This window comes from Canis lupus, chromosome 1, assembly GCF_011100685.1.
Source record: "Canis lupus familiaris isolate Mischka breed German Shepherd chromosome 1, alternate assembly UU_Cfam_GSD_1.0, whole genome shotgun sequence".
NCBI classification, from domain to species: domain Eukaryota; kingdom Metazoa; phylum Chordata; class Mammalia; order Carnivora; family Canidae; genus Canis; species Canis lupus.
This window is the reverse complement of record NC_049222.1, coordinates 8,823,847-8,837,488: the sequence shown is the minus strand read 5'-3', so window position 1 is coordinate 8,837,488 and position 13,642 is coordinate 8,823,847. Positions and strand designations below refer to the sequence as shown.

The window sequence follows — 13,642 nt, the reverse complement described above, 5'->3', positions numbered from 1 at the left end:
CCTCCCCCGCGCCGGGGAGCCGCGCGGTGCGCTCCGGCCAGCTGTGCGCCGCCGAGCGAGGCGCCAGCCCGTGGGTCTGCCGGGGGCGGCGGGCGGCGGGCGGCGGGGGGCGGAGGTGAGCCCGGAACGAGCGGGGCGGGCGCTGCTCGCGGCGCCGGGCCGCCTTCCCCGTCCGCGGCCGCCCTGCCACCCGCCCGCGTCCCCGCCGGCCGGAGCTCGGGGGACCGGGCGGCGGCTGGCTGGATGCGAGCCCTGCGCGGACCCGGCGGCGGACGGCGGCTCTCGACTCCGGGCAGCCGCTCGCGGGGGGGACGAGCCCCGGCGCGCCGGCCATGGCCTCCAACTTTAACGACATAGTCAAGCAGGGCTACGTGAAAATCCGCAGCAGGAAGCTGGGGGTGAGTGGCTCGCGGGGCTCCGGCTTCCCCTGCTCGCGTTCGGCGCGGCCGGCGGGGGGGGGGGGGGACCGCGCGGGGCCGGGGCGAGGGGGACCCGGCCCCTCCGCCGACAGCCGCACCTGCCGCGGGGCTCCGCACGCCGGGGCGGGGGCGAGGGCTCGGGGAGCCCCGGGTCCCCATCCTCGTGTGCGCGGGGCTGGTTTGGGCCGGACTGAGAAGTCGCGCAGACCGAAGGGCTTGTCGGGTTGAAGATGAATGAGCCGGGGGGGGGGGGGGTATGTCCACGGTGCAACCCCGAGTGGGGTGTTTCTCCAAAGTGTGCGCCCTCCGGGGAGAATTGCTCGGCGTGCGGGAGGCGCACCGACGTCCGGGGTGTGTGTGTTCAGAATCACCATCTCCGAGACCCCGCTTCCCAAGCCCGTTTAGAATTTCTCCCTCGCTGCGCCCCAGCCCCGCGCGACCCCGCCCGCGACTCTCCGCGCCCCGAGCAGCCGCCGGGGGGCAGCTCCCTGGCCGTGTGCGCGCCCGGACAGGTGTACCTGCGCCCGCGTGCAGGCAGGTGTGTGCTGGCGGCCGCTGGCTCGGCGGCGCCCGCGACAGCAAAGTTTATGGACACCTCGCCGTAGTTCTTTCGCGAGAGATGTTCCGCCCGACTCGGGGGGGGGCGGGCAGTGTAGACCCCCGGGGGTTCGGAAGTTCTCTAGGGACCGGCCGAGGAGGTAAGAGGACGCGCCCACGGCCTCGGAGGCCCGGGTGGGAGCGGAGAGGCCGGGAGGGGAGAGGAGGCCGGGCAGCCGGGCGCAGGGCTCGGGGGCTCCGCCGACCCGGGGGGCGCAGGGGGGCGCGGGGGGGGGAGCGCGCCGCGGGAGGTGGGCAGGTCCGGAGCCAGGAAGGGACGCGCGGGTGCGGGCCCGAGAGCCGCATCAGCCGGATTCCCTGGATGTCCCTCCACCGCCCGGCTCGCAAAGTTCCAGTTCTGCGAAGCTCGGGAATCCTGGGGCAGCGCGGCCTTGAACGAGAACATTCCCCGCCCTCCGTGCTGGCCCGATGAATCCTCCAACTCGGGGAAGGCAAGAAGAGGAGGGACAAGTTCGTTTATTTCCTCGCTCAGCAAAAGGAAGAAAGACAGGAAAATAACGCTGACCGTATCATTCGAGGATCGCACCAAGGTAGGGCAGGCCCCAGACCGCCCCCCCAAGAGGAAGGAGCGCCGCGCACCCGGAGGGCTCGGTGGACGCAGGTGTGGGGCGCAGGAGGAAGGGGAAGGGCGGACTCGGGTTTTCGTGCCGCCCCTGCTGGGTGTCGCTTCGAAGATGCAGCCCGCACCCCGAGGAGACGGGGGACGCACTCCGGAACTTCAGCAGGTCTGTAGGAGCGGGGCGGACCCAACCGGGTGACCGCAAAGCCGCGCACCTGCCGCCCGGCGCCTCCTCGGAGCGCGGCTGCGCCCCAGCAGGGCCCGAGGGCACGCGCCGGGTGCGGCCGCCCGGCCCGGTCTCCAGCGCGGCCCGTGGGCAGAAAACCGCGCCTCGTTCTTTCCCAGGCAGCTAAGGAGGCACCCACGTGGGAAACTGCGGTTGTCCAGGAGGCTGAGGGCTTCTCGGAGCCGGGGCGCAGTGCACAACCCTGCCCCCCGCACGGGCCCAGCAGGAGAGAGCTGGAGGGGAGGACCGTTTCAGGAACTTGACCTCTGGAGCCCTTTGCTCTCCCACAGGGTGCTTGCTCATCCTTCTCGCTCTTTCCGTCTTCTTGGGATCTCAATTGTGTCTGACACCTCAGACATTATAAGCTAATGGATGATTCAAGTCCCCCGGGGACAAGTGGATCTGCTTCCACCGAGTCACTGTGTACGTGAGAATGAGACTAAGGACTATAACCCCGAGAACCCTCGCTCCTTGTGCTCTTGGCCCCGGGGATGGGGTGGGGGGAGGGGGGCTGTAGGATTCTTCTCCCATCCCCCGCTTTCCAGGATTTCAGACGACAAAAACTGATTATGCCGCCTAATTAAAATATAAGCTCCAAGGAAAGAGCACTGACTGCTTCTTGGGTAACCATGGTGTTAACAGCCTTTGAAATGTCCTTTTAAAACACCATTCCTCCTAAAGATGTGTGCAAACGTATTTGCAATCCCAAAGCATCTCTTTCCATACAGACTGCTTGGAGATATGCCTTTGTAAAGGACACCCTTCAGGAAAAACAATAAAAGCATGTCTGTATGTAGATTAATCATAAATATAGATGAATTTTTGTCTTCTATTACTACTTGAGAAATGTGAACTTCAGAGTTTGGTGTCCAAACAGTTTTGTTTTAATATTAAATCGAAATATTAAGCTAAATTAACTGCTTATTTTGAAGAATATGATTTCTTTAAGAAAAACTTTAGAGACTTTCTTTTTTCAAAAAAAAAAAGATTTTATTTATTTATTCATGAGTGACAGGCAGAGACACAGGCAGAGGAAGAAACAAGCTCTCTGTGGGGAGCCCAATGTGGGACTCAATCCCAGGACCCTGGGGTGATGCCTTGAACCAAAGGCAGAGGCTTAACCACTGAGCCACCCAGGGCCACAGGCAGACACTTAACCACTGAGCCACCCAGGCGTCCCATTAGAGACTTTCTATTCAGAATATTCTAGTGTTCAGAAGGGTGACTTCACATGACAAAACCTCCCGTACATGTTTCTGTGAAACTTAATAAGTTAAGTGGGTCTCAGAAGATAGTACACTCTAAGCAAGTACCGGGTGCCTTAAATATGAAAAATCATATCCTATGTCATAAAATAGGATTTATCTAAATATTAAAATTTCATTTTCATAGTTAATAATACATAATGCAAATTTTATAGACTCAGAACTATGGATTTTTCCAAATAAAATGATATTTTTAACTAAAGGATACATCATGATTCCTTTATGGTTTATGTTCAGAACTAAATATCAACATAAAAATTCTAATGAAATATGCACAGATATTTTATTTATGAAGTACATAATTCATGCTTTCAAAAAACAGATTTTATAATATTTAAGGGGAATAAAAAACCCTGGGCATGAGGCTAGTGGTATCAGATATTATTATGATATGAAAATATATTTTGAGATGAAATGTTCTACCAAAGTCTTTACTCCTTACATGTTAGTGTCTCCTGTTGTGCTGGAGGTGAGAAGAAAAGTGCTACTTGCCCTCTTAGGCTTGGGGACAACCCTGATAGAGGTGCTTCCAGGTTGAAGTGGGTGAAAGAACTCTTGCCATGGGTCTTCTTCCAGAATCTAGTGCTACCTGTTGAGGACACTTCTTTGGCCAGTTATTTGGGTGAAGTAGTAAGTGTTAAACTAATATTTGGAATGTTTGCTTTGAAATTTATCTTAACTCATTAATCAACCTATCTTCCACTCAGGAAAGTTATTTTGAAAAAAAATAGTATTATCTTGGATTTTTACCCTCGTCCTTTAAAAATATGTTTATTCAGTCATTACATTTTTAAAGGTATTAAATCATTAAGCATATAATGACATGACCTTTAATAGTCATTTTTTATAGTCTGTTAAATTTTCATTATAACCTATGACTGTTTCTATGAATATATTGTTTTCCTTTTGCATGATTTAAAAGCCCTTGCAATAGTGCAGTTCCTTTTGCCCCCTTACATGTTGCATGATTGGTATTATAATTCACAAGGTACCATGGTGGTCAGTCTTCTTTTTAAGGAAAGGTTATTTAAAAGCACTAATAAAACTAAAACAAAGCTAAAGTATGTTGGTCAAAATTGTTTATCTCTTAGCCTTTATTATTTGTTTCCTTCTGACCACTGATAGGTTAAATTTAGTGAGCAAGGCATAGATCATAACATATCCAACGTATTCTTGGTTTGCAGATTAGGAACTCAATCACTGAAACCATTAATATAACTTTATACATGGCTTATTGATTCTATAATGTAGCAAAGGTAAATGCACCATTATGGAGGGGCACCATCATGACCATCATTAACATCACTGTGCAAATTCCAGACTGCCATAGTTTGACTAATTCTGGACTCAGCCCTCACATCCATGTTTTCAAGGAATTCTGTGCAAATACATCAATGTGAATATTCATGTACACAGGCATCTTGTACACAGACAAATAGTATTTTACACAAATTGTTTTCATGTACACAGGCATCTTGTACACAGACAAATAGTATTTTACACAAATTGTTTTCTATTTCTCAAAGTCAGACGAAAGATTTGTACTGGCTTGTGTGGGCATCAAAGGAATGTCTCAAGATAGAGTTGGCATTTGCACATTCAACAAATGATCAAATAATTATGGAGCATCTACTTTTATTAGGTGGCATGTATGTGTGCGTGTGTGTGTCTGTGTGTGCACGCGTGCGCGTGTGTTAGAGAGAGAGAGAGAGAGAGAGAGACTGTGAAAGTCCCAAAGTCATGTTGTATTGATCAGGGTCATGAACAGCAAACACCTCCTACATCACTACTACTCATAGTACATGAGGCCAGTTAATAGTCACTTTTCCCCAAGTCTGGCTGTAAGGGAAGCAGGGAAATGTAAAGGAACATCTGGAGTGTGTGAGGAGCCCCAACTTTATCTATTCAGGATTTTCTCTTTTGCATAGTCTCCATTTGTTTCTTTTTTTTTTTTTTAATTTTTTTTTTCAACAACTTATTGTGACTTCATCCACATCTTGCCCTCTCTTCCTCCTTGATTAAAACCTCGAGACACTTCCATTCCTGGCTTGATGGTTATTGATCTTCTTCTTATAAATTCTTGGGGTTTTCCCGTCCTTCCACAAACAGCTTTCTTCTGATGATAGAGGAGAGTAGTTTTTCATGGAAGATGTTTATGAAAATTTACACACCCTACAGAAGCTCATTCATTAATATAAATGGGAATTTTCATGTGTGCGTTTCCTTATTTTTTTTTTCTGATTAGAGCAAGTAAAGATTTCTTTGGTTTTCCAAATATCTAGAAAATATTTGATGAAGAGCTATTTTTATCTTGTATGACATGCATTATCAATTTGCCAAGAATTAGATGCATTAAATATATTTAAGATAAAATGTACAGATAACTTAATGACTTTGACCATTCATTAAAGCTCAAAAGAACTCTCAGGATCATTACTTCAGATATGAATTCTCAATCTATTGATTTAAGACAAGGAAATTGCATTGGATGTACTTAATCTTTACTCATTCTAGAATATACCGTATCCTGGACATTGCTTTCTGAAAATGATCCATTATATCCATGGTTATTTATCATTTATCTCTTTCTCATTAAGTATGGAATTAATAAAGTATGAACATTCTAACTATTTTAGTTATTTTTATTTTAGATTTTTGTTCATGGTGACTATTATGCATGTGTTTAACACTATATGCATTCCACTTAATTTCTGTATCTATGTCTATATTTATCTATCTATATACCTCTACAAGAATTACTGGATCTTAGACTTTCAGACTTGAAAAAAGTCTTGTATACCTGCTGTAGAATCCCTATATATTAATCTGTTTGCAATTGTATGTGTGTATGACATTTCAGGTATTTTCAGAAACTAGTGAGACATTTGTCTTTTTAAAAAATCCTATGCTGCGCACGTGAGCGTGCCTAATATTTTTTGAACTTTCAAGACTTAAAGCCAGAAACAAGGAAATAAAAGTAAGCATAACTGTAAAAATGCTTTGCTGGATTTTGATATTAAATGATTATGTCTGTGCACTACCTGGGGCAAACCATTAAATCAGGAGTGAAATATAAAAGTTCACATCTCAGTTTTTATCTTAATATATTTACACATGACTGCTGGCAAAGTGAATCTTAAAAATTGGCATTATCTCAGATAACAAAGATTATAGTCAGTACTTAGGGAAATCTTTCAAATGACTGAACTAAATTGTGAGTAGGGTAATTATACGGAGGTCAAATATCTTGTAAGATTTACATTGCCAGTTTCCTTAAATGTCTTTCAAAAGTGCTCAATAATGGTTGATATTTAGGAGCAGTCTGAAATAACACACAAAAATAGTTTAATTTGAAGCTTATGTATTTGAAATAGATGTGATCCATTTTTGTTGAAGTATTTTTGTTGTAATATGTTGTTCTGTTTCGATCATAATAACCCATGTGAATACCATTGAATAGGACTATTAAGTATTCATATCTTTGGTCTGTTTCTTTCTTTTTTTTTTAAGATTTCATCTATTCGAGAGAGAGAGAGAGAGAGAGAGAGAGGCAGAGACACAGGCAGAGGGAGAAGCAGGCTCCATGCAGGGAGCCCGACAAGGGACTCGATCCCGGGTCCCCAGGATCAGGCCCCAGCCAAAGGCGGCGCTAAACCGGGCTGCCTGTTTGGTTTGTTTCTATTCACATTCACTTCATTTCAGAGACTATGCAAAGATAGAAAGCAAGCAATACAAACAAAATAAAAATTACCTGTTTTTCCACCGTGATCTTCTCTAAATTTCATAAATTTTGAAGTTTTAGCTTTAAGGAAAAAATAATTTCTATCAAATGGGACAAACTGTGTTGAAAGAGAATACTCTAACTTCTTTACTTCAGTTTCATTGCTTTTGTCTCACGTGACTCACAGGATCTTTTTTTTCTTCAAACTCTGGTAGCTTTGTCCAAAGAGCTCAAGAATGTAGGTAGAGAACATTTTCATTAACTTTCTGCATAAATCTCCATTAGTTTTAATTTAAGATACAGAACAGGATTATCCTTTGAGTACTTACTTCCTTTTTACATTGAAACGCTATTCCTGAATGAGAGTATTGCACCTGTCAGTCAAATTGAATGCAATAAGAAATGATATTTTGTTATTAGCAGAGAACAGAAACTCATTTAATAAAGAAATGCTCTCATGTTGTTTGAAATAAATGAGATTTGTAATATGTGAACATGTGAAAAGTGCGTCTCCTGTTATTATACTAAATTCATTGTAAAAAGCTTGGCTGATATTTTGGCTTAATAGTAAAATGACTGAGAGGACAAACACTTTGAAGTTTGATTTAAGGCTTCATTAAAGTAACATACTCGTTTTACGTTTTGGTGTACCGTGCATTTTACAGCTTATAAAGAATTTCCATGTGTATTTTCTTACATAATTTTCCCAGCATGCTTTTGAAAGCATATTTGATTTTACCGTCATTTAATTTTACCTTTTATACATAAACTCAAATCCCAAAGAAGTAAAGTGAATCAACCAGAGTTACAGAAACACAGATTGGGTTTGTGCGTGAATGTGTATACTCAAATCTAGGTATCATGACTGCAGATGCACTGTTCTATCTAAAGGCAGCAGTTCCTGCTTTGCAACGTATGTAGACAGGTAGCAACACAGCTATGTGTACTATTCAAAGTAATGTGCTTTCTTCAGTTGGTTTCTTAGTGTAAAGCTAATATTATCATTCCCTTGACTCCGCTTTAAGTCACTTACATTGCAGATAAAAGTGCTCCTTGAGGGTGGGAGGTGGTGGAAATGGCTGAAGATGATCAAAGACAAGACTTCCAATTGTAAGCGAAGTAAGTTCTGGAGATGTAATGTATAGCATGGTGACTATGGCTAGCCATACAATATTGTATTTTTTAAAGTTCCTAGGAGAGTGGATCATAAAAGTTCTCATCACAAGAGAAAAAGTTGTGCCTAGGTGAGGTGATGGATGTTAACCTAGTGTGGCGATCATTTCACAGAGTATACATATATCAAATAGTTATGATGTACACCTTAAACTTATACAATGTAATATATCAATGACAGTTCAATAAAACTGGGAAAAAAAGTGCTATTTTGTGAGAGAATTTATACTGCAATAAGGAGATACTATGCAGATATTTTTCCAGACCACTTTGAATGGATGTGATTTCGTTTTCATTGTACCATCTAAAATAGCTATTTTCTCCTTTTAAGAATGGAGAACAGGCTCCAAAATGCAGCTTATAGGGTCTATGTAGAATTTAAAATATTTTAAAAAGGTTGAGATCTCTTTATTTTAGCATTACCTGTATTTATGAAGAAGGATCTTTTAAGAAAATTATAGAAAGGATTATGTTTAACAATGAAAAATGAGTTCATTTAAAAAAACATAGTTTAAAAGTAGTACATATTTACTGGGATCTGGCAAATAGTGTGACAGTGTTACCCAAATCCCTACACATTGGGCAGTACTAAACCATACCATGACCTCTACCTGTGAGGCTTGGTTATTTATCTGTTGTGTTGCTTGCTACTTTTAAGGGGAAGGAATTGAACTAGATATACTTAAATGATGTTCCTTTTTTTTTAGTTCTTATTTTAAAAAATGTCTATATGCTTTTCTGTTACTTATGTGTAGGTATTTTTATAACATTTGTATATATAAACATGTACAATTATTTTTCTCCTCATGATTTTTTCTTTGTAAATATGAAATTGATTTTCTCTGACCATTCAGTATCCTTTAAAATATGTTGTATGTACGTTTTATATGTGTTTACATGTGTGTATATATGTACATACATATATACATGCACATACATATATGTGTTATATATTAAATATAATGATTTATATTTTCAGATGTCATATGAGTCCTTACACGCTGAATTACATACAAATATAATAGGAAGGATAACAGGAGAAGAAAATGTACATAAAATGTCTTAATGGGGGATCCCTGGGTGGCACAGTGGTTTAGCGCCTGCCTTTGGCCCAGGACGCGATCCTGGGACCCGGGATTGAATCCCACGTCGGGCTCCCTGCATGGAGCCTGCTTTTCCCTCTGCCTGTGTCTCTGCCTCTCTCTCTCTCTCTCTCCCTCTCTGTGTGACTGTCATAAATAAATTTAAAAATTAAAAAAAAGTCTTAATGGCATACTAGCTGAGTTTTTATTAAAATAATTATTACATATTCACATTATTCTTTGGAAAAAAATACTGATATCAGTCTAAAATTGAAATTTAGCGTATCTTTTGAAAGCTATAGCTTTTAAAGGTTTGCAACCAGTAAGAGAAAATTTTTGATCTCTGTTTACATAACCCTTGTGAAATTTCTGATATATTATTCAAGAAAAAGAATGAAAGTCTACTTTTTACATATTTGAACTTGCTTTGAAAGTATGCCTTTTCATTTAACTTACTAGGAAACAGGCATGCATCTCCCTGGATGTTTTAAGGACCCTGAGGCTGTGCTATGGAAAGCAGCCCTGTCATCATTTTCCTGATGCTTTTATAGACTTCATTACGTTTTGGAATCTTTAAGTATTAGCTCTGTAAGTCTTCTAAACAAAAGTGCATCTAGTGCCAAATCGTGATGCTGAGTTTAACTGGAAGCTACCAAATTATAAGTGTGAAATATGTTTTCTGTACATTGAAAATGACAGCTATGTAGAACTCTGATGGCTACTTAACACACATTCGGTCTCCCTGGGTCTTGCTCATGGATATGCTTTTGGGGGTTTTTAATGTGGTACTATGATCGATAATCATTATCATACAGTGAGGATTTGGGGAAAAAGTAAAGAAAATGTGAGATTTGTTAGACCACTGCACGCTACCAAAACCGCTGTTATTAGTCCTGAGACCTTATGAATTGGCATCCCAAAAAATAAAGTCAGTTATGCAACAAATCAGTCACAAAATGCTAATATAAGACTTTATAATGTGAATATAAAAATGTTAAGTAGAAATTTCTTTGAGGGACAGAAATTCACTTCTGAAACAATGTAGTAGGCATAACTCAAAATTTTCTAGAGACTTATGGTCATTCTTTCTTGATTCACAGCTGACACTTCTGCCAGCAATATGGCTACTCACAAAAGACTTCCTTCTACTTTGTGTTCTAGTCTATGTAATTACAATACCATGGCTGTTTAAATCGTACTTAATTAAAAACTCAGTAAGTTCTGAATGATGCTGTGATGGTTTTCCTTATTGGAGATTCAATGCTTTAAACCTTATTAAAGAAAAAAACCCAATAGTTTAAAGTCAATTTTATACCTTCGTAGGTCTGGGTTTTTGGCTATGCAAGGCAGTCACTGCAGCATAGCACCTCATTCTTGGTATCTCAGAGGTTTTGTTGTTATTGTTGTTGTTGTTGTGTCTTTGTTGCCTACTTAAGGAGACAAAGCATGAATGGATGTGTGAGGAGAGAGAATTGGGGCAATATATGGCAAATACCTACTGAGTACACAGAGACAGTATGTGCTTTGTGGTTTGCAGAGAAAATAACACCAAGATGAGAAATTATGAGTAAAGAAGGCTTTGTTGTGAGTTCCATGAAGAAGGAACTGCATACCTAATTCATAATATGTGTCTGTATGGGTGAGGAGCATTGAGGTAAAGGCCCAGAATACACGGCTTATAATGTTCTAAGGACCTAAGTCACTGATGCATTTTATGAGAAGGGTTAATGCTAATTCTCAACCTAGCAACATCCCTGAATCGTGAGGGTATAGAATTCATTGTAGTAGAGTAGTAGTTGGGCAAGAAGACCAATGAAGGGTGAATTTTCCTCTTGTTTGTTTTACTTCTGTTTCACTTCTGGTGAATCACTGACATAGAAGTTTTTTTTTTTTTTTTTTTTCCCTAGCACTGAGAAGGAGGTCTTCTATAATTATTTGCATTGAGAAATTAGCTGTCTTATTTTCACCTTTTGAAATCATTAGATTTTTCCCCTCTACCTGCATTTAATGCTCACATTTTCTGGTTTTCAGGAATTTTGCTATGCTATGTGTAAAATGTAGTTTTAATTCTATTTATTATTCTTGGGTTTAAAGTGCTTCTGGATTTTTATAACTTAGTATGTTTCTTCAGTTCTGAAAAACTACTTGCTATTTCCCCTTCCATCATATCAATTCTGTCCATTCTTTTCTCTTCTTCCTTACTCATATGCTAGATCATTTGTACCATATTTTTCTGTGCTACTCTGCTTTTCTTCTTTTTCATTTTTTTTGTCACTCCAAGCTTCAGGATGGATATTTTCTTCAGACATACCTTCCATTTCACTAATTTTCTACTCAATTGTGAATAATCTACTATTAAATTTACTGCTCGTAATCAGTTTAAGTTATTTTTTGGGTCTACAATTTTCAGTTGGTCTTGCTTTTTAAAATATCCTGTAGAAATAAATTCTCATTTTTTCTGTGGTAGACTTGATACCTATCAGACTGATCCCAGTATTGTATTTGTCCAGCTTTTTTGATTGTCAGCATGCAGGCTGGTCTGAGTTACCTCGTGTTAGTACACCACTAACAGGGATGGAACATTCTCAGTGGTTCAATTTTGTGGTTATTTCCATGTGGGGAAACAGAGAGCCACGTGGTCCTCCAGAATGCCACTGAGAGCCAAGAGAGTTGACTGTAGCTCATCCTTAGTGGTGAGCCTCTCTTCTTGTGGTAATTTTTATCTTGGATATTTTCAGACAGATTCTCTCTCTGTGTAGGACAATTAGGGTTTGTGATAGTGAAATTGGAAACAAAAATGAAGGTATTTGAATGTTATGACTGTCACAGGTAGCGTGTGTGTGTATCCTGCTTCTGCATAAAAATGGGGGGAAATGAGAAAAGCAGTTTTTTAGCCTGCTCTAGCATTTGACTTAATGAACAAGGCCAAATATTTCTGTCCCTTTCCACAGTGGTTCTTAATGCTGGAGGCATATTACAATCATCGGAGATGATTTTTGAGTTTTGTTGGGTTTTTTGTTTTGTTTTAGTAAATACTAATGACAAGTTCTGCTTCTAGAGATTCGTATTTAGTTGATCTCTGGGCAATAGAATTGTTTGTTCATTTGTGATTGTTTCATTTGGTATTAATCTACCCAAGCAATTCTACAATAAATGACATGCATTTCCCCAGAAAAGGAATTCAAAACAAGTTATCACTATATATCACCACAGAACCCTACTGACCTAGAATAAATAGGTATAATATGCCTCTGTAAGTAGTTAGATTAATTAACAGTAGTCATCATTTTATTTTTCACCCAGGATTTCAATCTTTTTCTACATATTTGGAAAGTGCCCTCCATCATCAATATTATGGGTGTTGAAGATAAGAAATAATACCTCACATTATAGAAGATGAAATGTCAAAAATAGTCTTTCCTCCTATCTTTTGCTGCTTGGGCGTGAGAAATGAGCTAGGTATTACCAATTACATGGCCAGACTTTGAGGTAGTGATAAAAGGCAACCAGGATAGGGATCTTCACAGAGAACAACAGAGTAATTGTTTCTACTGGATTGATTTATTGATGCAAAAGTATAAGCAGTGTAAACTGTTGTACCTACTGTCCAAAGGCAGTAGTGTCACCAAGAAACTTAATGATTTAAGAGATCACTTATGGTTCTTCAGGCTTGAACCTGGCTCTCCAGCCCTCTCTTCCTAATTTGAAGTAATGAAACATTGAATAAATTTCCTTCAATCTAAATCAGCCACTGTCAACTTCTCTTCCGATGAAGAGCAACTAATACCTCTGACAGATAAAATGGCATTACTGGAAGTGACCCAATTAAATTTTAGAATACACTAGAATAATTAATTTTTAAAGTAATGGGTATTAAATATCTTTCCGTACCAATATGTAGACACTAGAATTCATTTTCTATTGTAGTCACTGCGAGTTTGTACAGTAAGCACACCATTAGTGAATTACTCTGTTCACCCATGGAGATGAGTAGGATCTTTGAAGAGAGCATACTTTCAGTCCATATAATTAAGAGAATGTTTGTTTCAAAAGAGGGACCCACACAAATATACCCAATGAATTTTTTACAGAAGTGCAAAAGCAAACCAGTGAAGGAAATGTTCAGCAAATGTTGCTGGAGTAGTTGGACATCCCGAGGCAAAATAAATGAACCTCAACATAAACCTCAGACCTTGTAACTCAAAATAGATCATGGACTTACGTGTAAAAAGTAAAACTATAAAATCTTTGACAAAACATATAAGAAAATCTTTGGAAACTGGATCTGGGCAAAGAGTTCTTGGACTTGACATCAAAAGCATAAGCTGTAAAAGGAAAAATTGAGCAATTAACCTCATCAAAATTAAAAAAAATGTTTGCTCTGGGAAAGAGCCTGTTAAGAGGATGAAAAAAAAATTGCTATAGAACCAGGGAAAATATTTACAATCTACATATCTCTAACAACGAGCTAGTATTAGTATTTTAAAAAAAACTCTTAAAATTCTATGGTAAAACTTAAAAAACAACAATTAGAAAATGGGCAAAAGACATGAACTGACACTTCACAAAAGTTGCTCTA

At 40.7% G+C, this 13,642-nt stretch overlaps 1 protein-coding gene across 2 annotated transcripts in view; it reads left to right on the top strand.

Moving 5' to 3' along the window:
* The first annotated feature begins 249 nt into the window (after positions 1-249).
* DOK6 (docking protein 6) overlaps positions 250-13,642 on the top strand; it is a 368,735-nt gene continuing 355,342 nt past the window's right edge. Inside the window, exon 1 of one of the 2 annotated variants that reach the window (XM_038525818.1) lies at positions 250-398. In XM_038525818.1, the coding sequence (XP_038381746.1) occupies positions 333-398 (66 nt within the window). In that variant the 5' untranslated portion in view covers positions 250-332. The remainder of the gene's footprint in view (positions 399-13,642) is intronic. The other variant, XM_038525819.1, reaches the window with a different exon arrangement.